This window comes from Anthonomus grandis, chromosome 18 (assembly GCF_022605725.1).
Source record: "Anthonomus grandis grandis chromosome 18, icAntGran1.3, whole genome shotgun sequence".
Classification (NCBI taxonomy): domain Eukaryota; kingdom Metazoa; phylum Arthropoda; class Insecta; order Coleoptera; family Curculionidae; genus Anthonomus; species Anthonomus grandis.
This window is the reverse complement of record NC_065563.1, coordinates 12,126,532-12,153,380: the sequence shown is the minus strand read 5'-3', so window position 1 is coordinate 12,153,380 and position 26,849 is coordinate 12,126,532. Positions and strand designations below refer to the sequence as shown.

The following is a 26,849-nucleotide window of genomic DNA, read 5'->3' as shown; positions in this document are numbered from 1 at the left end:
TTCTCAAAAAAATATATTCTTCTCGAGGCTGGAAGGGAGGATTGACTATCAAGCTCGTCCCTATTTTTTAAATTTTTTTAAGGGGGTAAATATTACCTTGGCATATACACACGTGTCACGTAGATATACAATATATAAAATATATGTACAATGCGGTGCCGCTCAAGTAAATAAGAATGACTTTGCAAAAGTAGTAGTAGTAGTAGTAGTACTTACATAGTATGCATTACGTGTTATTATTATTATTATAATTATTATTTTAAACAATAAGATGAGGCACTCTTCATATGTGTTTTTATTTACTAGTAAATAAGTGGTATTACTGGTTTAGAACCGCTGAATCTTATCGGCGGTAACTAACGGGTTCTGTCGCTCCAGGATCTTCCTGCCCTCCGTCTTGTAGTCGTAGGTGCATCTGTGAACCTGGAACAAAGACACTTCCACTATATATAAACCCAGATTTGAGGTTATAAGATACTTAAAGTCACCATGTATCTTATAACTGCTTGGGACACCCTATAAGTGATATTAATTAAATTAACAGTGACTTACATATAGAAATTATATTATACATATAATATATTAATATACTCTTAAAATAATTCACTCTAGGACCCCTGATTATTAGTATAGCAGCCCACAACTGACGTCCATATATTTTGAGGTTATAATTAGTGGATGTCAAATACTCTTATTTTTTACCCAAAAAACCCATATTTTTTATGACAGGTGATGTTTGACAAGTGACAGGAAAAAACCTAAACAATCCTTACAGCATTGAAAATTGGCGAACTTGTAACGTAACGTCCCATAACCTCAATAAAATTTACGTAAAAATTATATTCTATTTAGTGTGTCTATGTGTAATTTTGGGACCATATATAGGGAAGTTTGATATCGTCGACTATAAGTAAGACTATTTGTGTCATCATCATCATCATCATATATCTTTAGACCTACAGACGACGTTGCCAAATTTAACTTTAAATCGCCCTGTCTCTATAATACGGCACGCATTAAGTCTAAAATTTAAAATAAATTAATATCACTTATTCCAGGAACTTGAATAGCGAATCCCTTTATATTAATGTGAAAGAATCACGGAAATATCTTGAGTGGTTCCTGGGTTATGGCCAAAAATGTCCGCTAATAAATAAAAGCCTCGTAATTGCAATATGATTCTAAAAACTTCAATTTTGGTGGGTCTTGGACCTTGCCGGACAAAATTGCCTTTAACTCGAGGAGTTTTTGAGGTACAAGAATCGTTCGTATATAAAATTATTGGGAAAGAAATGTATTTTTTTGGACTAATACTATTTTAACAATGTTTCAATTACTTGGGATAATATTTCTAAGAATAGTGACATACCCGAACCAAAATTGTTCTAATTACTCAAAATTTTAACCTAAAAGTAAGTTTCTACCGTCAAATCCATCCTCAGAAAAGCCTTTATATTAATGTGAAAGAATCATGAAAATATCTTTAGTGGTTCCTGAGTTATGACCTAAATTATCAACTAAAGAATTAAAATAGTGTAAATGCAATGTGGTTCTAAAAACCTCAAATTTGGTGGGTCTTGGACTTTGGTGGTCAAAATCTCCTCTAACTTGGTGAGTTTTTGAGATAAAGAAATGGTTCGTATATCAAATTATTAGAAAAAAAATGTCCTTTCACGGACTAAACCCCTTTTAAGAATATTTGAATTCTTTAAAATAATAATCCTGAAAACAGTGGAAATTTACCTAGAAATTTAGCAAATAAAAATGCCCGAACCAAAATTGCTCTAACTACTCAAATTTTTAACCCAGAAGGAAGTTTCTCTCGTCAAATCCTTCCTCAGGAATCCCTTTATATTAATATGAAAAAATCGTGAAAATACCTTCAGTGGTTCCTGAGTTATGACCTAAAATATCGGCTAAAGTATTAAAATAGTGTAAGTGCAATGTGGTTCTAAAAACCTCAAATTTGGTGGGTCTGGACCTTGCTGGACAAAATTGCCTCTAACCTGGTGAGTTTTTGAGGTACAGAAATCATTCGTATATGAAATTATTAGGAAAGAAAGTGCCCTTTTTGGGATAAAATCTTTTAAAGAATATTCCGAATATTTGAGATATTATTCCCAAGAATAATAAGAATTTGTTCAAAAAAAAAAAAAAACATGCTCCAATCGAAATTGCTCTAACTAACCAAATGTTTAACCTAGAATAACATTTGTACCCTTACAGCCATCCTCAGGAATCCATTTACTTATATGCGAAAGAATTACGAAAATTACTTAAATGGTTCCTAAGTTATGACCAAAAATGTGCCTAGAAACCTCAAATTTGGTGAATCTTGGACCTTGGAGGATAAAATTGGTGAGTTTTTGAGGTACAGAAAGCGTACGTATATCAAATTATTGGAAAAGAAATGCCCTCTCTTGGACTAGAATCCTTTTCAGAATATTCCAATTACTTGAGATAATATTCCTACGAATAATGGAAATGTACTCACAAATTTCAAACAAAAAAAAAAACAGGCCCGAACCAAAATTGCTCTGACAACCCAAAATTTTAATACTGAATAACGTTTCTACCCTCAAATGCATCCTCAGGAAACCTCTTACATTAGTATGAAAGAATTATGAAAATATCTTAAGTTGTTCCCGAGTTATGACCCATAATGTCCGCTAAAAAATTTAAATCTTCAAATTACAAGGATTTGGTGAATCGTGGACCTTGCTGGACAAAAATTCCTCTAACTTAGCAAGTTTTGGAGGTAAAGAAATCGTTCGTATATGAAATTATTGGGAAAGAAGTGCACTTTCTTAGACTGAAAACCCTTTAAAGAATATTTCCACTACTTGAGAGAATATTCCCAAGAAAAAATAAAAATTTGTTAAAAAAACATGCCCCAACCGAAATTGCCCTAAATAACCAAATTTTTAACCCAAAATAACGTTTCTACTCTAAAATCCATCCTCATAAATCCCTTTTTATTCATGTAAGAAAATCATATAAACATATTAAATGGTTGTCAAATTATGAACAAAAATGTCCCCAATTTATACCGACAGTTTGTTCCACCTTAGTCTTACCTCCGAATATCTGTGTTGCGAACAAAATATCCTGCCGCACCGGCAATTATAAATGTTCGTAATGTTCAGACGTTTGTTGCACTCGTTACAGCGCGACTTTTTCTTTATCACAGGCGGTAGCTTTATCGATTCCTTACTTTTCGTACTATTATTGTTTTCTTCTACCCTACAAGAAAAAAAAGCGAGGATTTTCGTTTTTCGCTTTTAACGCTAAAAAAAAACGTACTTTTCCAACAAGTCAGCCGCACAGCCTAAATTATAATAACCGAACAGATCCTCGGCGCTAAATTCGTCCCTCAATCCGAGTATGTCGTCGTTCGTTAATCTCTGTATGCTAGAACAGTCCGCTTCCAAGTTTACGCCAGTTTTGGGGCATTTCGTACTCGTTTCTTCACTAATTTCTAAATTTTCTTTCCTAAAACAATTTATTCTTATATTAGCATGATATATTCCGGGAACATCCACAGAATGTTCACGTCTTAGACCTTCTGTGGCAAGATTTAAAACACGTTTAGGACTTGGTCACAAAAACTGTCTTTAACTCAAAGAGTTTTGGAGGTTTAGGAATCGCTCTTATAGGTAATTATTGAGCAATAAATGCTTTTTCTTGCTAAAACACTGAGCAAAAAAACTTGCCCCAGCCAAAACTGCTTTAAGTACCGAAAGTCTTGACCCAGAACGTTGTTTTTAAACTCAGATCCATCCTTAGGAATCCCTTTATATAGATCTAAAAGAATTATGAAAGTATGTTAAGGGGTTTCCAAGATATGACCAAAAATGTTCGATAAGGAATGCAAATCTTGTAATTACAATATGGTTTTAAAAACTTCAAATTTGGTGGGTGTTGGACCTTCTTGGACATAATTGCCTGTAACTCGAAAAGTTTTTGAGGTACAGGAATCGTTCATATATGAAAATATTGGGAAATAAATTCCCTTTCTTGGACTAAAACCCTTTTAAGAATATTCCAATCACTTGGGATAATATTCCTAAGAATAGTGGAAATTTACTGAAAATTTTACCAAAAAAAAACATGCCCGAACCAAAAATCCTCTAACTACCCGAATTCTTGACTCAGAATGATGTTTTTACCCTCAATTCGATCCTCAGGAATCCCTTTATATAAGTGAAAAAGAAGTATGATAATATGTTAAAGGGTTCCCAAGTTATGACCAAAAATGTCCGTTGAGGAATAAAAATCCTCTTAAAATTTCAGACTGGGTGGACAAACTTGCCTTTAACTCAAAGAGTTTTTGAGGTACAGGAATGGTTTATATATTAAAATATGAGAAATTAATGCCCTTTTTTGCACTAAATTCCTGATAAAAATATTTCAATTATCAGCGAAAATATACTCAATAATAGCGAGATTTTGTTAAGATAATAAGCAAAAAACATGCCCCAACCAAAACTGCTCTAACTACCGAAATTCTTAATCCAGAATGATGGTTTTACCGTGCCCAGGAATCCTTTTATGTAGATATGAACGAATTATGAAAATATATTTCCAAGTTCAAAAATTCCGGTTCTAAAAACCTCAAATTGGTTGGCTATTGGACCTTCCTGGGCAAAATTGCCTCTATTTCAGATAGTTGTTGAGGTACAGGAATCGTTCATATATTAAAATATTGGAAAATAAATGTCCTTTCTTGGACTGAAACTCTTTTAAGAATATTTCAATTATTCCTGAAAATATACCCAAGAACAATGAGATTTTGCTAAGAGATTGGACAAAAAAACATGCCCCAACCAAAACTGCTCTAACTACCCAAATTCTTGACTCAGAATGATATTTTTTACCCTCAAATCCATCCTCAGGAATCCCTTTATACGGATGTATAAAAATTATGAAAATATGTTAAAGGGTTCCCAAGTTATCATCAAAAATGTCCGTTTATTAATGAAAACCTTGTAATTTTAAAGACTTCAAATTTAATGGCTCTTGGACCTTGTTGGATAAAATTCCCTCTAACTCAAAAAGTTCTAGAGGTACAGAAATCGTTCGTATGTCAAAATATTGTGAAATAAACGCACTTTCTTGCACTAAACCCCTTTTAAGAATATTTCAATTTTTGGGATAATATTCCTAAGAATAGTGGAAATTTACTGAAAATTTTAGCAAAAAAACATGCCCGAACCAAAAATCCTCTAACTAGCCGAATTCTTGACTCAGAATGTTGTTTTTAACCTCAAATCGATCCTCAGGAATCCCTTCATATAAGCGAAAAAGAAGTATGATAATATGTTAAAGGGTTCTCGAGTTATGACCAAAAATGTCCGCTGAGGAATAAAAATCTTGTAATTACAATTTCAGACTTGGTGGACAAACTTGCCTTTAACTCAAAGAGTTTTTGAGGTACAGGAATGGTTTATATATTAAAATATGAGAAATTAATGCCCTTCTTTGCACTAAATTCCTGATAAAAATATTTCAATTATCAGCGAAAATATAATCAAGAATAGTGAGATTTTGTTAAGATAATAAGCAAAAAACATGCTTCAACCAAAACTGCTCTAACTACCCAAATTCCCGACACAGAATGATGTTTTTACCCTCAAATCCATCCTCAGGAATCTCTTTATTTCGATCAGAACGAAATATGAAAATATCTTAGCTAGTTCCCAAGATATGAGCCAAAATGTTCCCTAATAAATAAATATCTTGCAATTACAATGTGGTTCTAAAAACATTAAATTTGATGGGTCTTGGACCCCCATGGATAAATTTGCCTATAACTCAGAGAGTTCTAGAGGTACAGAAATCGTTCGTATGTCAAAATATTGAGAAATAAACGCACTTTCTTGCACTAAACCCCTTTTAAGAATATGTCAATTATTTGAGAAAATATGCCAAGAATAGTGAAAAAACTCGTAAAAAAACATGTCCAAACCAAAAATCTTCTAGCTACCAAAATCCTTGACTCAGAACGACGTTTTTGCCCTCAAATCGATCTTCAGGAATCCCTTTATTCGGATTTAATAAAATTATGAAAATATGTTAAGGGGTTCGTAAGTTATGACCAAAAATGTCGGGTAATAAATAAAAATCGTGAAATTACCATGTGGGTCTTAAATCTTCAAATTTGCATTGGAACTTGCTGGACAAAATTACTTCTGAGGTACGGGAATCGTTCATATATTAAAATATTGGAAAATAAATGTCCTTTCTTAGACTAAAACCTTTTTAAGAATATTCCAATCACCTGGGATAATATTCCTAAGAATAGTGGAAATTTATTAAAATTTTTAGCAAAAAAACATGCCCGAACCAAAAGTGCTCTAACTACCCAAATTCTTGACTCAGAATGATGTTTTTACCCTCAAATCGAGCCTCAGGAATCCCTTTATATAAGTGAAAAAGAAGCATGATAATATGTTAAAGGGTTCCCAAGTTATGACCAAAAATGTCCGTTGAGGAATAAAAATCTTGTAATTACAATTTCAGACTTGTGGACAAACTTGCCTTTAACTCAAAGAGTTTTTGAGTTACAGGAATTGTTCATGTATTAAAATATGAAAAATTAATGTCCTTTTTTGCACTAAATTTCTGATGAAAATTTTTCAATTATCAGCGAAAATATAATCAAGAAAAGTGAGATTTTGTTAAGACAATGAGCAAAAAACATGCCCCAACCAAAACTGCTCTAACTACCCAAATTCCTGACACAGAACGATGTTTTTACCCTCAAATCCATCCTCAGGAATCTCTTTATTTCGATCTGAACGAATTATGAAAATATCTTAGGCAGTTTCCAAGATACGAGCAAAAATGTCCCTTAATAAATAAATATCTTGCAATTACAATGTGGTTCTAAAAACATGAAATTTGATGGGTCTTGGACCCCCATGGATAAATTTGCCTCTAACTCAGAGAGTTCTAGAGGTACAGAAATCGTTCGTATGTCAAAATATTGAAAAATAAAGGCACTTTCTTGCACTAAACCCCTTTTAAGAATATGTCAATTATTTGAGAAAATATGCCAAGAATAGTGAAAAAACTCGTAAAAAAACATGTCCAAACCAAAAATCTTCTAGCTACCAAAATCCTTGACTCAGAACGACGTTTTTGCCCTCAAATTGATCTTCAGGAATCCCTTTGTTCGGATTTAATAAAATTATGAAAATATGTTAAGGGGTTCGTAAGTTATGACCAAAAATGTCGGGTAATGAATAAAAATCGTGAAATTACCATGTGGGTCTTAAATCTTCAAATTTGCATTGGAACTTGCTGGATAAAATTACTTCTGACGCAAAAAGTTTCTAAGGTACGGGAATCGTTCATATATTGAAATATTGGGAAATAAACGCACTTTCTTGCACTAAACCCCTTTAAAGAATATTTCAATTATTCGAAACATGTCCCAACCAAAACCCTTCTAGCTACTGAAATCCTTGGCTCAGAATGACGTTTTTACCCCCAAATCGATCCTCCGAAATACCCTTATACGAACGTAAAAGAATCATGAGAGTATCTCGAGTGGTTTCAAAGTTACAACGTTAAAAATACCCGTCAATGTGAAATTCACAATGGATAAACCTTGCCTCACCTATTCCTCCTACTGTACAAGGGCGACCGGGGCGGTTCCGCGTTACTCCTACTAAAAAACAAATCGCAGTACTTCGAGTGGTGCTTCGGCGCGTATTGGGGCGGAATGGCACTGGGGGCGGACAAGTACTGCGCGTGCGGCACAAAGTAGTTGGTGCTGCCCGAGCACACGCCCCCGCCGCCGATCTCACCGGAGGCGTTCGAGGCGAAATCGCCGCCGCCCCCGCCCAAATTGCCGCGCAGTTCCGGTTTCAGGTCGCCGCCCCCGGGGCCCTCCTCGTAGTTCGACGTGTACTCGACGTTCTGACGCCGCTTTAACAGACCCACCTGCAAAATTAAATCATTATTCACTTGGTTATTCACGACAGATCAAAATGATAGAAAGAAAATGTGCTATATTACGTAAGACAACAAAATCTTGTGTACAAGCATCCTAAAAACTAAAAAATTCCAAATTCACTTTAAATTTCAAACAAACATAACTTCTAAAACACTTTACCATAAAATTTACACACATTACCAAAATTAATCATAACAAAACAGATTGAGAAAAAAAAAGCATCTTTTTGATAAATTTCATTAAAAAATAAGTAAAGCTGTCAATAAAACAGAATTTAGAGGAAGTAAATTAAATTATTTAACAGGAAACAAAACTAAAACACTAAAATGATGTCAGAGCACAGGTTAAAAGGTATCATTAAAAAAATCGTCAAGGCTATAATATGTCCTGGATAATAAAAGTGATTTTAATTCCTTTTTGAATCTCTTAACTTCTAAAATTTGTCTGATACATAGAGGAACATGGTTGTAAATTTTTTTGCTGAGGTATATAAGTGAGTTCTTCGTGAGGGAGGATGTAGGGATTGGTAAGGGAAAATCGTTAACCTGGCGAGTCATATGACCACTGTTAGAGGGAGGTTTAGGACATTTATGAATAAGAGTAGCTGTTTCTGTCTGTAAGGGTTTTGATTAAATGAAATGTACAGTTGGGAATCATCAGCAAACTGTTGCATTTTGGATTTTATAACCTCTTTGTTCATATCTGCAACGTATAATGAAAACAATAATGGCCCTAATATCGACCCCTGTGGGACGCCCGTTGTCACCGGTATGTAATCAGATTTAATTTTGTTGGGCCCATTATAAAGAAGTGTACTCTGAACACGCCCGACTAGATAAGATTCAAAGAATTTTACAGCTTCCTGAGAAAAACCAAAATGGTGAAGCTTAGCCAACAACATCCGGTGACACAGTGTGTCAAAGGCCTTACTGAAGTCTAATAGGCAGAGGCACGTGATTTCTTTCCGATCCTGATCAAGCCTTACATCATTCACCAAGTTAATTAGGCAGGTACTAGTGCTAAAATTTTTTCTAAATCCAGATTGGCTAGGCGGAATTATTTTTTTAGATTCGACAAATGAAACAATCTGTTGATAAATGTGCTTCTCCAAAATTTTTGATATAGCCGGCAAAATACTTAGGGGTCGAAGATCTTTAAAGTCTGCTGGATTTGAAACTTTTGGTAATGGTAAAATAATAGACTTTTTCCATAAGTCCGGATAACTATTTTCTAGAATACAAGTATTAACAATATTTATTAAAGCATATTTACAATAAGGAAAGCATAATTTAATATCTCTTATTGATATCTCGTCTTCGCCTGTGGCATTAGTGCTAATAGAATTTAAAATTTGGATTAATGCTTCTTCGTCTATCAGACCAAACCTTAACTCCTCGGTAAATGATTGATGCCTATTTTGTTTATAAAAATTAACCTTTTCATCTGAGGTAGTATATGTACTTGAATTAGAATTTACAAAATAATTATTTATTGCAGATGGATCTGGAAATAGCTGAAAAATGTCATTGGTATTTTTAGTTTTGGTCAGATTTAACTTTTCAGCAGATTTCCAAAAATCCCTTCCAGACTTTGTAGAAAGAGATTGAAAGTAAGCTATTTTCTCACGGGCTATGGCATGTTTAGTCGTATTTCGAAGTTCCCTATAGTATTGCAGTTTGGCGTCGGTTCCATGCTGTAGATATTTCTTGTGGGCCTTATCTCTTAATTTCATTAGCAACTTAATGTTATTCGTAATCCATGGTGTATATGGCCTATCCTGGATTCTATATAATGCAAAGGATCAATATTAGTATTCACATCCTTGAGCAATAAATGAGGAATATTACAGTAATAATCATTTAAACTATTTGGTCTTACTTCTGGTTCTGAAACTTTCTTGTGAGAATGCCTGAAGTCATTTATAATTGACCAACATTCTCTCTGCCTATTTGAGGACATATTCAAGCGGTCACTATAATATTTAACCTTAGCTGCTTTTATCGTCTTTCTATATAGACTACGATATTTCTAATGATAAAGAATAATGTTTGCATTAGTTGTAAACTTGCACAGCTTAGCCAAAAAACGGAGGTTTTTAGCTGAAGTTCTGAGGCCTGCTGTGACCCATGGTTTTCTATTTTTCATTTTAAGCCTCTTTTTAGGAAAACACCGATTGATCTTGTCACATAGCACATTGTTGTAATTCTACAACGGATAAAAACTGTAAAATCTAAAATTGAACACAATTTAAAATAAGTTAATCCGCGGCAACGTCGCTTTTCTACCATGCCGCTACCAGCCTTTTGATGTTCCATAAATAACCGCGACCAGCGGCGTCTTTGTGTCAGTCGCTCGTCACCTCGCAGCGAGTCGCATTTGAACCGTCTCGCGGTATCGTCTCCGTTTCAGTTGTAAGATGGAAGACACGCTCGCAGCAAATCAAAATTGAACTTTGTTGTTTTCTCTTGAATTAAATAACCTTTACAACAAAAAACCGCTGTAGAAATTGAAGGCGGTTGAGTGAAGCAGTAATCGGCCCCCATGGTGGAGCAGTTCTTCTTAAATCCTTAAATTTGTAAGTAAAGTCTCTCCTTACATAGGAGAGCGCTACAAGTGATTGGGGCAGTAAAAAACCTCCCCACAGCACATGAAATAACAAAGTAAACGGGTCAGGAGCCATTTCAACTGCATTCCAATTAACCAAAGCTGCAGTAGAAGAAAAACCATTAAAACTTGCTCTGCTGAAAATTCTTCCTATATAATGAGATGAAGGAAATACAGTGTTGCATGGAATCCTAGCGAGAATGGCTTCATGGTCAGAAATACCAGATGAGAGTAGGTACTCTACATGACACATCATTTAAATTTGTACACAAATAATCAATAGTAGTTGCAGATGAGGATGTTATACGTGTGGGTGAAAGAACATGCATCTTCAAGTCATAAGATTCCAATATGATATGATGGCAAGCTTACATCAGTGAAGTTAATATTAAAGTCACCAGCCAATATAACTATGGAGTGTAGAGACAATTGGGATAATAGAGAATCAAATTTGTCCAGGAATATACCAATATCTCCTGTGGGTGGTCTATAAACACACAGAACATATAAATTAAATCGCTTACAAAAACAAAGGGAGAATTCAAAAAGCCATCATACTTATTAATTTTACAGAAAAAAGCTTAAATTCTTTGTTTAACTAAAATAGCTGTTCCTCCATGTATGGAGTGTTGCCGACAAAAAATTGATATAGGAATATAATCAGATATTAAGAAACATTCGTTAGGCTTTAACCAGTGCTCAGTTAGTAATACAATATCAGGAAAATCACATGAATCAAGTAAAAGATGAAGCTCGTCCAAAGCAATATGCTTGGAAACTTCGTAAACCAAGCCCAATCAGACGCGATATTATTAAAATCCGTATCGTATGTCGGGAATAAGCCTGTATAACTTGCGGAAAAAGAAACAAACAATAATTGACAGTTTTACCTTGCAGGTGGCGGCGCTATGTTTCAGTCTTTCGGCGGCGGGTTCGTGGATCTCCCAGAGGTCCCGGCGGTGGTGCTCCTCCAGCTCGATGCCGTCCGGGGAGCTCTTGGGCCGCTCCGCTCCCTCGCTGGACAAAACCAAACGGGTGAGGTGCAGCCGCTGGCTCCTGGTGCGGTACAAGTCCGGCTCGTTGTCCAGCAGCTGGAGCTCGGCCAGTTTCGAGGCGGCACCGATCTCTTCTAACGCGGGGGCGGCTCCCGTGGCCCCTGCATAATTTAACTCAGTTATTTCAAAGTCAAAATAAATTTATTTATTAATAATAATTATCAATTTACAATAAATAAACCACTATCGGTCTCTTAATACTGGATTCCATGAATTTGTCAATTGAGGCTATAAGTGCAATATCGGACTAACCCACAAAAATTCAAAATCGGCTTTATTGTAGAATATTATCCGTCAAGTTTAAATCTATTTATTGCACAGTAGATCAAACAACCAATTCCTTTTCGTTACGAGATGGCAGCACTAAACTAGTTATTGAACTTAATTATTGATGAAAGATTAAAGAAGCAAAGTGGACTATCCTCAGTTAGTTCACTGAGCTACTAAAAGTAAGAAGTTTATATGCTAGAGACACCCTAAAAAAAAGTCACTAAACTGGCAAAAAGTGGAAACGCAACGGTCATCTGTTTTGATCTAATGAAGATGCTTCCTACACCTGTACTTACCACAGGCATTTGTTACTATAAAAGGCAGTTATGGACTTACTGCTTTAATATACATGAAATGGGAACCAATAATTCGTTCATGTTTGTATGGGATGAAAGTATTGCTTCCAAGGGGCCGCAAGAGGTGGGATCTTGTATTTTATATTACATAAAAAACTTTGTTACATCGAAAAGACTTATGTGTGTGGTCAGAATCGTAATATAAAAATGTCATTGATATGTAACTATATTACTGCATCTCCATTATTTACTATTTAACATGCAACAAAGATTTCGAAATCATGGAAAAAGAAGAGAAATTCCATCCACATATTTTTATACCTCAAGACTGGTATACAGTCATAAGACATCCCTTTACCATAATAGAAATGGATAAGTCAAGATTTTTTTCCACAAAGGAACTTGAAAATAACATAATAAACACAAAAGTATCTGAAACAAAAACAATGGTGGAGAGGCTCAAAATCCAATGGTTAAGGTTTAGAAAAGATTATCCCAATACTATTTTAGTTTTTCCCAATACTATTTAGTATAATTACTCGAATAATGAATAGGTTTATTTTAACACAGTAGATCTTAGTAAAAGGAAATCTGTTTCCAAGGAGATTAAAATCTTCCCCTTTTATACCCAAATGGTAATGCCATTAATGAAGCTAAAATAAAGATCTCCTTGAGTTCATGGAATCCATATTTCCTATATACCAGAGTTGCAAGGGTCTAGAAAACTTAAATCGTTTTTTTGATTTAAATCATTTTAATGACTTAAGTCATTTTATTTTAATTCATTTCAAAAATGCTGACTTAAGACTTAAAATTTAAGTCATTTTTTAAATTATTTGTGACTTAAATACTTTTGTCTAAAATAGAAAAAACTTAAGTCAGTAATAAAAGACTTAAATCAGAAGTTATGATTTAAGTCACCGAGAAACGATTTAAGTCATCAAAAAAGGATTTAAGTCATATAAAAATGATTTAAGTTTTTATAAAAGATTTAACAAGGTAAACCATTTAATTTATTTGGAAAATATTTAAGTTTTTAAAGAAAAGATTTAAGTCAGTAGTAGTATTCATCGCGTAGCGGAAGATCAATCATACTTTAGTGCCGAGTGTGCCGACGACCGACGCTCTCATGCCCGTCAACTGAAATCGAAAATCGACTTCCGACTAGTCGACTCAAATTTTGTTTGCAAACAATCGTATAATCTTGCGTGTGCCTACTACTGGGCATTTTTGTTGGGGGAATCACAGACCTCGTATTGTATCGTGACAGACAGACATTGTTGTGTTGTGCTATTGTTTTCTGCCAGATTAGTAATATATTAGACGTGCCCCTGGGCAAAAAAACACTTTTTGTGATTTGTGAAGTGAAGTTTTTGGATTGTGTTTGTTTATTAATCCAAACAGGTAAGGAATAATATAATTATAATGTTTCCGTTTGTTTTTTATAATCAATTTTATTTGAGGGAGGGATACTCAATAGACAATAGGGTTAAGGTAAGTATTATGAACCCACACAATTTACAGTATTTTCGTATTATTTGGCATAATTATTAAAGATTAGATGGTTCTAAACTTATTTAACTATGAAAGGGTAGTTTTATTTTATAATAATGAAGTAAAAACTTGGTTAAAAACACCTATAAATTCCATTACTATGAAGGTAGATATTATCAGAAAACTTACGTTTTTTTAATATTTCTTGGGTGGATATTGATAACTGAACACTTTGAAATTGAACTAAAACAAAAAAATACGTTTTTCTGCAAAAAAACTCCCCAAAAACATGTAAACAACAGTTTTAAATGCCGGGAACCGCACTGAAATGTCACTTTTAGTGTATTCTATAAAGCGCAGACTATCGATTAAAATTTGAAAAATCCCGAAATTTGTGGGTTCATAATCCTTACCAGACCCGACAATAGATATCACTGACACTGACTGAACTAGAACTTGGAAGCGCAATGCCTAATATAAAAAGTGGCAAATTTACGATTTATAACTAACAATAGCAATACACTTTGGTTGGGTTGGGGGTGAATGAACACATGAACACATGACATGGGTAAATCAAGTAATCACCGAAAAATAGTTTTAATCGTATTTAATTTCTTAAATGTTTTACGCGGCACACGCCTGTTTAAAATTTCGAAATCTGTATTTTTAAGTTTAAAAATAACTTAATTTTATTAAATAGAACGGTATCGGGAACAAATACATTTTAAATGCACTTTCTACTTCCAATAATTTGATACAATAAATTTTTTAATCGGTTGATAAATAAGCCCATAAGAAGAAAAAACTTATCAAGTAAATACGTTATAATAAAATTGATTCAATAAAAATAGCATAGAAGGGTCACTGTCACTATAGAATAGGTTATACTGAAATTCGTGTTTATTTACAGAATGTCCAAGGAAGACTTAGAGTTGGATAACGAAATGCTCTTAAGACACTGAGAGTGACGATCTAGAAACTCTAGAAGATCCTTTCGCTCCAAGCGAAGATGAGACTGATAAGAGAGATCCTAACTACGACCCAGCTACTGAGGCCAGGAACAATTTTAGAACCAAAATAGAGGATTATTTTAACGTAAAGTCATTGGTAAAGCCACAAAATAAAATAAAAAACTATATCAAACCAAGTGACCCAAGATCTGTAATGGAAATTGATGAAGCTTTCGTATCAACTTCTGGTTCATGCTGTCCCCAAGAAGATGAAGATAATGAAGAAACATAAAATGAATCAGCATTATTTGATGGCAAATTTTTTAAAATTGTTAGCTGAAGTAATAATTTTAATATTGCTGCAATATGTCAAATTTGTAAAGGCACGAAATCCATTAAAGAAAAAACAACAGTAACAGCAAATTTTATAAAGCATTTAAAGGTTAAGCACGCCACAGCGTTTAATGACTATACTAAATACAAAAGAGTTAAAAAATAAAGTCTAAAATCAAAATATAAAAAGGATGATAAACTCTCAGAGTCTGAGCAGGTTCAGAAGCCATTTAGGAGCAACAAGCAGCTAGATATTAGATATAGTATAGCTCAGGCAAGTGCTATTACGCAAGATCAATTCGACCAGCGGCTTCTTAAATTTGTTATTAATACCATGAGCTCCGTTACAGTCCTTAGCAATCCCAATTTTATTCAGATATTTGATGGATTTAAATTGAAAGTTATGTCCAGAACAACAGCTGTAAAAAAAATAACGTCGCTAAGAACTAACTTTTTTAGTAACGTTAAATCTTTGCTACAAGATGTGCCATTTGTTGTACCACAGCTGATATCTGGTCATCCAAGAAAAGAAGCTTTTTGGGAGTGACATGTTATTGGATCGATAACCAAACACTTCAACGAAAATCAATCGCATTAGCATGCAGACGTTTTAGTGGAACACACTCATTTGACAAAATTGCAGAGATGTTAGATGATATTAACAATTTTTTTGGCTTGTCTGAAACAAAAATTATAGGAACGGTAACTGATAATGGTTTCAACTTCATTAAAGCTTTCAAGGAATTCGGAATAAATCTTCACGGGGATATTATCTTGCAAACAGTCCAAAACGAAGAGCAAGAGTGTGACGATGACGAAGAAACGATATCACAGGCTTCAGAGTTAAACGATGAAAATGAAGACGAATTGATATTGCCAACATCAATTACCTCTGAATATGTTGCTCAAAGTAACAGCCATTTCATTTTACCCAATCATTTCCGTTGTGTGACCCATACGATAAATTTAATAGCTACAGCAGATATAATTAAAACAATAAACAAAAGTCATTCTCTACGTAGTAAGCACACGACCATAATGAATAAGTGTTCCTTATTATGGAATAAGTGTGGCCGCTCAAAGTCTGCAGAGATTGTTAATATTAACATAATAAGTTAATGTTAACATTGGGTCATTACCTTAGCTATCTAGGGGTCACTAGATGGAATTCCTATTATGATGCATTAGCCCAAATTTTAAAGGAAAAAGATAAACTTAATGTTTTGTTTGAAAAATTAAATTTAAAATCACAGGTTCTTAAAGAATCTGATCTGGAAAATATTGAAGAGTATGTACATTAAAATTCTTCAGCCTTTAGCATATGCTATCGACATATTGCAAGGCGATCAAAATACCTACTTTGGTAGCGTTTTCCCAACAATCGGAAGCTTGTATGTTAAATTTCATAGAATAAAGACTCAAAGTTTTAGATACTTAAATTTAGTAGTAGAGAGCTGTTTAAACTCTTTAACAGTCCGATTTGCAAGCTATTTTTCTTTAACAAAATTGTCACGGTTTGCTTTAGTTGCCACTATTACTCATCCGAAATTTAAGTTGCGTTGGTTAATGGAATGCTTTTAAAGATACTGGGTTGGCCCTAAGTATAACTGAGTTGAAAAATATAGTCATTCAGGCAGTATCTGATTCTGAACTTAATTCTATTGAGAAAAAATCAGAACTAAATGCGGTGAAATGTTCCGAAAATACGTTCGAAACTGATTTTTTTTTGAGTTTAGCGACACAAGTGATTCCTTAAATCTAGCCACAGTCAATTCTTTAAATGAATTTGAATTGCAGTATTTGCAATACTTGCAAGATTCTGAAAATAATATTGAAATGTTAAATAAATATCCATGCATTAAGCGGGCTTTTATTAAATTCAACGCTGTTTTGCCATCTTCGGCACCCGTCGAAAGATTGTTTTCGTTTGCAACATTCATCAATTCTCCTAGGCGGCATGCACTCTCTGATTTAAATTTTAAAAACCTAGTATTATTGAAAGCCAATAATACTTTCTACTACATTATACGCGCATGACATATAAGGGGTCGATTTTTGATTTGGGACCAGAGAGCGTCCCCGGGAGAGATAAATACATCCTATTGGTCGAAAGGGCTAATAGTTCAGGAGAACTGTCCCTTTTGACACTAAAGACAGGCTTTTTGAGAGAGGTTCGTTCTTCTGGGTTTGGGTAGGTTCTCTTCCCTGATTAGGTTCTCTTCCCAGGAGGGTCCCTGCTCCCAAGTCAAGAAGACGCACGGGCCACTTTTTACTAGACATGAATGGTCCATTTGATAGCTTAATTAAAAACATTGCTTAGTGTCCAAATTTAAAAAAATACTTTCTGACAAGTGACAAATGTATGTATTATGTATATATTTAAAAAAAGTTGTTTAAGTTGGTTTAATGTTCCCTGTAAATTTAGGTACTTGTTTTATTTTCTTACTTGAATGTATGTTCCTTAGGTTCAGCTGTGTTTAACTTTAATATAAATATTTTCAAAGTTCTAATATAGTGGTTTTATTTCCTCAGGGTGCCGGGTGGTATCTATAATATAACTTAATAATATTGTACATTAAAACAAAACATTAAAACAAAAAGCTTGCTTTTAGGTTCAGCCAGCTTGAAAAGTGTATTTTACTTATATGTTACTTGTCAAAAAAAGTAATGTTACTTGCCTACAGTACTCACCAGTGCAGCCCCTACCTATCCTATAACGTTGAACAATTTAATTGTGATCACCCATTGTGATAACTTATAAAATTAGATAAAGGTGATCTTCTAGTTGCATTTCTGCCACATATTATCCAGTAATAGTAAGTACCAGTGTACCAGTAATAAAATAATATTAAAATGTACGAAATATAAATTCTTGAATGTAATTTTTGTTATATTCGCTTGAGAATTTTGATTTAGATCGTACTTTTTTTGACATTATATATCAATGACTTAACTCGTACCGCATAATGATTTAAATCAAAATTTAAGACTTAAGTCATAAATTTGACTTAAATCATGCTATTTTGACTTAGGTCTTTAGTAAAATGACTTGACTTAAAAGAAAAAGATTTAAGTCAAGACTTAAGATTTAAATCATTTGAATGTTGAACTCGATTTGACTTAAAACTTAAATCATTTTGATTTTGGATGTGACTTAAAACTTAAGACTTAAGTCTATTTAAATTTGACTTGTTTCAACTCTGCTATATACCAAGATTTTCATAAAAATCTGAAGTCATTTGCTCAAGCAACTGGAGGCGAAGTAGTTGGCCCAATTGAGGAAAAAGAAACTTTACGTATTTAATAACTACCTACTTAATAAAAAAATAAAGTTTCTATATTTTTTTATTTATTCTCGTGACAATACGAGTAATACAGTTTTTGACGTAATACTTATAATAGCTTAAGTTATGGTAACCCATTAAAAACCCAATCTATTTTAAATGCACTAACCCACATAGAAAAATCGAATATTATAGCCATATCCAAAAATTTAAAACAAGTTGCGCAAATTTAAGTAACACTCAAGAACATTCAATTAATTCGAACTACAGAAATATCATTTTAAAAGGGTTTTGCGCACTTACATTTTCGTATTTTTTTTAAACCTATTTTTTAGCACTTAATAATATTGGGGTTAGTCCGTTTTTGCACTCATAGCCTCAATTATATAACTGATAATTTTATTAGTTAACTATTATAGACTATAACTTAGTTATTATTAACTAAGTTCTATAAAAAAAAAAAAGACTCACCCAAAACGGGGCTCTCGCCCCGGCTCCCGGGCCCCCTAAGAGCCGCCTCCTTGGCCCCCCCGGACAGCGAATATTCCAAATTGGAGAAGACCGCGCCCTGCTCGCCACCTAACGTAGGCAAAGAATAGCCGCCGCCCTTGTTCGGGGGCGGCATCAAGGGCCCAAAGGTGCCGCTCTGGCTCAATCGACTGGTCAAGTCGACCGGGAGCAATCGGGAATTCGCGCCGCCCCCGTCTCGGTGTAACGGGAGAAACGTGGAGGGGCGGTCGCCTATTTGGGGCCCCAGGATCGATTCCGGGTCCTCCGTTAAAAAATCATCTGCAAAAAGGTTGTTGCCGTTAATTAATCCGGGTTGTTATTTAGTGAATTAATTGCGGGCGCCACCTGTATCTAATATCCTTAAATCGGACAAGTTATTCGAGCTTAAGCCGCCTAGCAAATAGGGGTTGGTACTGCCGCGGTCCGAATCTAAAGGTTCCGACGACAGTCTGCTGTCGAGGGACTCTTTCGGGGGCTGAGGTCCCCCGTTTAGGCTCGGCAACGCGCTTTCGAAGGGGTTTTTCAAGTCAAACGGGGCGTCCAGGGTCCTGTCTCTCGAGTATGACGTATAACCTACAAATTTTGAAGGTTATTTTCATGTATAAAGCACCCTTGTAGGGGAAAAATGTGAATATCTACGGTTGTTTCGGTTAAACCCATGCCTGATCCAAAAAAATTGCTTTCTCCCTAAAATAACTCAAAAACTATTCGAGGCCTCCCAATGGGGTTTTCACTCAAAGTTTAAGCGATTCTTGCTGAGCAAATTCATATATTAAGAATTCTTGGAGCTCAAGAACTTTTTAAGTTACAGTCAGTTTTACGCAGGATGGACCTAACTAGGACTAACTTCCTTTAAACGCACTTTCGAGGGAGTGCAGAGAGACTCTGGATGATTATAAAACATCTTTTTAAGTGAAAAAACTGAACAAACCATCGCCATATTAATTAAGCCTTGCCTGAAACAATTTTTGCCAAAAATTTGACTTCTCCCTCAAATAACTCAAAAACTATTTGAGGCCTCCCAATGGGGTTTTCACTCAAAGTTTAAGCGATCCTTACAGAATATTTTCATATATTAAGGATTCCTGTAGCTCAAGAACTTTCCGAGTTACAGTCAGATTTACCCCGCATGGGCTTAAAATGAGCTAAATTATTTTCATGTAAACACATTTTTGAGTATAATTCCGAAATTTTTATAATTTTTTTACGGGATTGTAGAAGGACTCTTAAAGATCAATTTCATGCATAAAACAGATTTTTCAATGAAAATTTAAATACGCTACCGCCAGATTTATTAAGCTATGTCCAAAAACATTTTTTTTCAAAAAAGCTCGATTTCTGCCTCAAATAACTCAAAAACTATTTGAGGCCTCCCAATGGGGTTTTCACTCAAAGTTTAAGCGATCCTTACAGAACATTTTCATATATTAAGGATTCCTGTATCTCAAGAACTTTCTGAGTTACAGCCAGATTTACCCCGCATGGGCTTAAAACGAGCTAAATTACTTTCATGTAAACACACTTTTAAGTATAATTCCAAAATTTTTATAATTTTTTTACGGGATTATTAAAAGGACTCTTAAAGATCAATTTCATGCATAAAACAGCTCTTTCAATAACAATTTGAAAAAAGCTACTGTCAGATTTATTAAACTATGTCCAAAACCATTTTTTAAGCTCGACTTCAACCTCAAATAACTCAAAAACGATTTGAGGCCTCCCAATGGGGTTTTCACTCAAAGCTTAAGCGATTCTTACAGAACATTTTCATATATTAAGAATTCCTGTAGCTCAAGAACTTTCTCAGTTATAGATATATTTACCGCGCATAGACTTAAACGGAGCTAAATTACTGCAGGTAAACACATTTTTGAATGTAACTCAAAAACTTATGGAGGGGTTTTTATAATTTTTTCAACGCACTGTAAAGTGCCTCTTGAGGATTAATTCCACGTATAAAACATCTTTTTAAATAAAAAACTCAACAAACGAAAGCCACATTGGTTAGGCTATGTCTGGAAAAAAAAAATTCCCAAAAAAACTTGAATTAACTCAAAAAGTATTTGAGGCCTCCCTATAGGGTTTTCACTCAAAGTTTAAGCAAATCTTAGGGAGAAATTTCATATATTAAGAATTCCTGTAGCTGAAGAACTTTCTTAGTTACAGTCAGATTTACCCCGCATACGGTAAAAACGACATAAATTACACACTTTTGAGTATAACTCAAAAAATTTTGGAACGATTTCTAGAGTTTTTTCAAGCGAGTGTAGGGAACTCTTGAGGATTAATTCCATATATAAAACATCTTTTTTAATAAAAAATTTGAAAAGCTACTGCCACATTTGTAAGGGCATGCCTAAAACCATTTTTTCCCAAGAACATTTGACTTGTCCCTCAAATATCTCAAAAACTATTCGAGGAATTTTGAGGGGTTTTCACTCAAAGTTTAAGTAATTCTTACTGAACATTTTCGTATATAAGGAATTTTTATAGTTTAAGAACTTTCTGACTTACAGTCAGTTTTACACAGGATAGACCCCTAGGGCTAAATTACTACCTTTAAACAAGCATAACTCAAACATTTTTTAAAGGATTTTTATAATTTTTTCAAGGCACTGTAGGAGGGCTCTTGAGGATTAATTTCACGTATAAAACTGTTTTTTTTTAATGAAAAACTCAACAGGCCCCGGCCTTGTTGGTTAAGCCATTGTCAAAAAACATTTTTTCAAAAAAAAAATCACTTCTCTCTCAAATAACTCAAAAACTATTTGAGGCCTCCCAATGGAGTTTTCACTCAAAGTTTAAGCGATTCTTACAGAACATTTTCATATATTAAGGATCCTTGTAGCTCAAGAACTTTCTGAGTTACAGCCAGATTTACCCCGCATGGGCTTAAAATGAGCTAAATTACTTTCATGTAAATACACTTTTGAGTATAATTCCAAAATTTTTATATTTTTTTTACGGGATTGTAGAAGGACTCTTAAAGATAAATTTCATGCATAAAACAGCTGTTTCAATGAAAACTTGAAAAAGCTACTGCCAGATTTATTAAGCTATGTCCAAAACCATTTTTTTCCAAAAAAGCTCGACTTCTCCCTCAAATAACTCAAAAACTATTTGAGGCTTTTTAATGAGGTTTTCACTCAAAGCTTAAGCGATTCTTACAGAACATTTTCATATATTAAGGACTCCTGTAGCTCAAGAACTTTCCGAGTTACAGTCAGATTTACCCCGCATGGGCTTAAAATGAGCTAAATTACTTTCATGTAAACACACTTTTGAGTATAATTCCAAAATTTTTATAATTTTTTTATGGGAATATAAAAACGACTCTTAAAGATCAATTTCATGCATAAAACAGCTTTTTCAATGACAATTTGAAAAAGCTACTGCCAGATTTATTAAGCTACTATGTCCAAAACCATGTTCTTCCAAAAAAGCTCAACTTCTCCCTCAAATAACTCAAAAACTGTTTGAGGTCTTTTAATGAGGTTTTCACTCAAAGCTTAAGCGATTCTTACAGAACATTTTCATATATTAAAGGATTCCTGTATCTCAAGAACTTTCCGAGTTACAGTCAGATTTACCCTGCATACCATGCCACATGTCCAAAACAACTTTTTCCAAAAAAGCTCGACTTCAACCTCAAATACCTCAAAAACTATTTGAGGTCTTTTAATGAGGTTTTCACACAAAGCTTAAGCGATTCTTACAAAACATTTTCATATATTAAGGATTCCTGTATCTCAAGAACTTTCTGAGTTATAGCCAGATTTACCCCGCATGGGCTTAAAACGAGCTAAATTATTTTCATGTAAAGACACTTTTGAGTATTATTCCGAAATTTTTATAATTTTTTTACGGAATATAAAAACGACTCTTAAAAATCAATTTCATGCATAAAACAGCTGTTTTAATGAAAACTTGAAAAAGCTACTGCCAGATTTATTAAGCTATGTCCAAAACCATTTTTTTCCAAAAAAACTCGACTTCTCCCTCAAATAACTCAAAAACTATTTGAGGTCTTTTAATGAGGTTTTCACTCAAAGCTTAAGCGATCCTTACAGAACATTTTCATATATTAAGGTTTCCTGTATCTCAAGAACTTTCTGGAGTTACAGCCAGATTTACCCCCCATGGGCTTAAAACGAGCTAAATTATTTTTATGTAAACACATTTTGAGTATATTTCCAAAATATTTATCACTTTTTTACGGAATATAAAAACGACTCTTAAAGATCAATTTCATGCATAAAACAGCTGTTTCAATGAAAATTTGAAAAAGCTACTGCCAGAATTATTAAGCTATTGCCAAAACCATTTTTTAAGCTCGACTTCAACCTCAAATAACTCAAAAACTATTTGAGGCCTTCCAATAAGGTTTTCACTCAAAGCTTAAGCGATTCTTACACAACATTTTCATATATTAAGGATTCCTCTAGCTCAACAACTTTTCGAGTTACAATCAGATTCATCTATGCTAGACTACACTGGGGAATTTTACCTTCAGGATTCTTCTCGGCCTTCTCAAAAAGCCGCGGCTCCCTCCTCTTGGCGATTTTCGCGTAATTCTGTCTCGTGCAAGAGTACGTGCCCTTCCGGGAGTTGTAAAGGGACTTGGGGTTACTTTTGGGCACCGGGACGCTTTGCAACCCCTTCGGTTTGGTCCGGTGCTTGTCCTTCAGGGCGATCTCCTCACTTTCTGACTGGTTGCCTTCATCTAAACCCACCCCCAAAAAAAAAAATTGAAATTTTTAATGAATTTATGGCAAATAAGAGGCTTTTTGTCAAGAGAGTGCAGAGGAGGATTAATTCCATGTATAAAACATCTCTTTAGGTGAAAAACTCGACAAGCCATCGCCACATTAATTAAGTCATGCCTGAAACAATTTTTGCCTAAAAAATTGACTTCTCCCTCAAATAACTCAAAAACTATTTGAGGCCTCCCAATGAGGTTTTCACTCAAAGCTTAAGCAATTCCTACAGAACATTTTTATATATTAAGGATTCCTGTAGCTCAAGAACTTTTTGAGTTACAGTCAGATTTGGACAATATTGAATCATTCCAGCATTTGATTTAAGGTCATTTATAATCGTTAAAATTTCACTCCCAGCTGCCAACTTAAATGAGAAACTTGCATTGTTTCGAAATTTGCTGTCTCATTTTTTTTTTGCTCCGTTAAGCTAATAATAAACAATTTACTTCGAATATATTATCTGGTTTGATTATTTCCTTGGAAATAAGGAATTCTCTTACCTAAATTCTTTTCAAACACAGTCAAATCGGGGGTGCACAGCAGCCCCTCGGCGCTGCACTCCTCCAACAAACGATACGAGAAATTACTCTTTTTTTTCGTAGCCCCGCTGGGCTCCTTCTCGCCCACGTTCCTCGTTTGCTTCTTAACGTTCAACTCCTCCATTTTCTTACGTAGGGCCGCGATTTTCGTGCACATTTCAGTATCCTCCGCCAACCTGACAAAAAAAAACCACTTTAGCAACAGGGGGGGAATCAATCCCTCACACGACCGACTTATTACCGTTGAAACACCTCAACAGTTTCCTTCCTCGAGGGTTTCGCGGGCGGCGAAACGACGGGGCCGTCGCTATAAGGCGAATACGACCCGTCCTCGTTCTCGATCACCCTCAACAGGTTGATGATGTCGCCCTCTTTGAACACCAATACCGAGACCTTGGAGCCCGGCAGCATGCCCTCCCTGGTGTGCTCCAACAGGTCCTTCAGCTCCTTGAGGAAATAATGCTCGCAAGACATCAGGGAGAATCTTCGAGTGGAAATGGGGCCGCCTCGCATCGAGGACACCAGGGTGAATGTGGAGCCTGCCGTTACACCCAAGTCGCACAGTCTAGTAGTGTCTTTTAGTTCTTGCGATCGGTAGATTAGGTTTTGTTGGTATATTGGGATGCCTGGAAGAGAGAATGAGTATAGCCAAAGGTGACATTCACATATTGTGTTCTTCCATACCACCTGAAAAAAAACAACATAGTGGATGCGATGTATGAACTTGTGGGTACTATAACTAAACATCTAGACAAAAATAGTAAGCGCCTTGTGGCATTCCTGGACTTATCAAAGGCATTTGATACAGTCTGCCATTCAATCTTATTGGAAGTATTACTCTTAAAGAACTACCTGTATCAAATAGGGTACAATACACCAGAATTGAGGATACTATTAGTGAGCCAGGGATTTTAAGGACTTAATTAAACCTATATCACCAAAATCAATATTAAAAAAATCCCCCGCCAAAGTAATAGAAGCTTTAGGAGGAATATTTGTTAGTATATTCTCAAGTTTTCAAAGAAATATATCAGCATTGGCAATTGAAGAGTGATAGATGCAAAAACAACTTCAAGTTCCTCGAATAAGCAATACAAATTTCAAATTCCCACTGAATACACAAATGGTTATATTTGGAAATACATTAAAACTCAATGAAGAAACCTGGAAATCTTTTCTGCATATAATCATGCATGGGCGAATAAGTGCTGAGAAATTCTCCTCCTTTTTATGGTCCAGTTTGGACCAATTGCGGCAAAAAAAAACCAAAAATAGATATTTCTTTCTCAGTCAGACCAAGAGTTCCGAAGTGAGAGGCTGCCAAAAAAAAAAAACATATTCCCACAGCAATTTAAACAAATAACAATTTAAAATTGGACTTTTTTAAAAGCCTCATCCCATATAACTCATGTTGTTACATAATTTTAAATAAATGTGTAATAAAAAGTTCATAAATGAATAGAGCAGACCGGGCATGTGCCTATCTTGGTTATAATAATAAAACAGTGGTATGCCCTTGAAATGTTATACCAACAAGCTTATCAACAAGCAATATGAATAATTAATGATTTCCTGAATAACTTTATGATGCATTTTATATCTCACAGGTATAAAGTTAATTGTGCAGTTAAATTTAAACTAATTTATTACTTCAAATACAACAATGTAAGCTAGTATATAAAATTATCCACAAAAAGTCTAATATAAACATTACTTTTACAAATATGATACATAACTATACTATTATTATCAGAACTATACAAGAACTAACATAGGATTAGGAAATCCTATTGCAAAAGCTTTTAAGGTGTTTAATGAATTGCCGGAAAATATAATAATTTGATATTATATTTGATACTTTTTTTCTAGGCATAGGCTTACTGTATAGAAGTAAAATAGTTACTCTTGTGACCAATACTTGCGTGCATCAATTAGGGAGTTCTAATTGTAATATACACATCTAAACATTATTAAAGATAAATTTCCACATTGAAAAAAAATTCAAAAAGCGAGACTTCAATTAGCATATTTTTATAAAAAAAGACACTCAAGTTTCTTACCTTCGACCCTGCAAATGGCCTTTTTGATATCCACAACGGTATCGCTAGGGAAGACCTTAATATCAAAGACAGTGCCCAGCAGAGTCTTGACGTGGACCTCCATGGAGGGCTCCTCCAAACTGTCCGAATACCCATCGTCAGACATTGTGGCCCCTGGAGTATCAGGTTCAAATTTCCAGTAGTAGCTTTATTATTGTGACAGTTGACATAAAAACAGAAGTCCCCCTTTACCTGTCCCACCTGTGACCGGCAATGTGTCAGTTGCCACCACAGTGATGAGGGTATGAGTGCATGGTGGTGGTGCTTACTGAAAATGATGCAATACCTTTTTAATTGGAATTCGCCTCAATTAAATTATTTAAGGTGACGGCTATTTTTTTTTCTATTAATCGGCAATAAAAACACTGGGCGTATCTGGGTGTGCATCGACGATTAACCGTGGAAAACCCCCGCGGGATATTTGGGAAACTGGGCTCCCCCCCGGTCTATTTTTAACGTCTTACTTACCAAATCGCCAGAAAACACACCAACGAAAATAAACCCGCCGCAAGGGGGGGACGTGCGAATTCGCGTCCGAGAAAAGCAGCGAAGGAAAAACTTATGCAAGCGGAGTGGCGCCCGTGACACGACGAAGCGAACGAGGGGCGGATTAGCGGAGCTCGGTTTAAGCGCACTTCTACTACGCGCTAATTAACGGCCGGATTAAGGTGGGGGCGGATTTTAAACGAAAA

General features: G+C 34.8%; 1 protein-coding gene across 1 annotated transcript; it reads right to left on the bottom strand.

The window, feature by feature from the left end:
• Positions 1–277: 277 nt before the first annotated feature.
• LOC126746683 (uncharacterized) lies at positions 278–26,774 on the bottom strand. Its single transcript, XM_050455006.1, has 12 exons — positions 26,626–26,774; positions 26,119–26,425; positions 24,300–24,684; positions 24,020–24,234; positions 23,267–23,482; positions 19,105–19,332; positions 18,721–19,038; positions 11,458–11,723; positions 7,625–7,950; positions 3,304–3,492; positions 3,078–3,243; positions 278–423 (listed from the first exon to the last, which is right to left on the bottom strand). The coding sequence occupies exons 2-12, from the start codon at positions 26,261–26,263 to the stop codon at positions 328–330; spliced, it is 2,550 nt and encodes an 849-aa protein (XP_050310963.1). The 5' UTR covers positions 26,264–26,425; positions 26,626–26,774; the 3' UTR covers positions 278–327.
• Between the last annotated feature and the right edge of the window lie 75 nt (positions 26,775–26,849).

Bases quoted from the DNA above. Each gene is read 5' to 3' on its own strand.
- LOC126746683 (XM_050455006.1), bottom strand. From the start codon at position 26,263: ATGTCTGACGATGGGTATTCGGACAGTTTGGAGGAGCCCTCCATGGAG. The intron at 7,951-11,457 runs GTAAAACTGTCA...TTAATTTTGCAG, and splicing joins ATAGCGCCGCCACCTGCAAG to GTGGGTCTGTTAAAGCGGCG. The intron at 424-3,077 runs GTAAGACTAAGG...TCTTTGTTCCAG, and splicing joins CGCAACACAGATATTCGGAG to GTTCACAGATGCACCTACGA.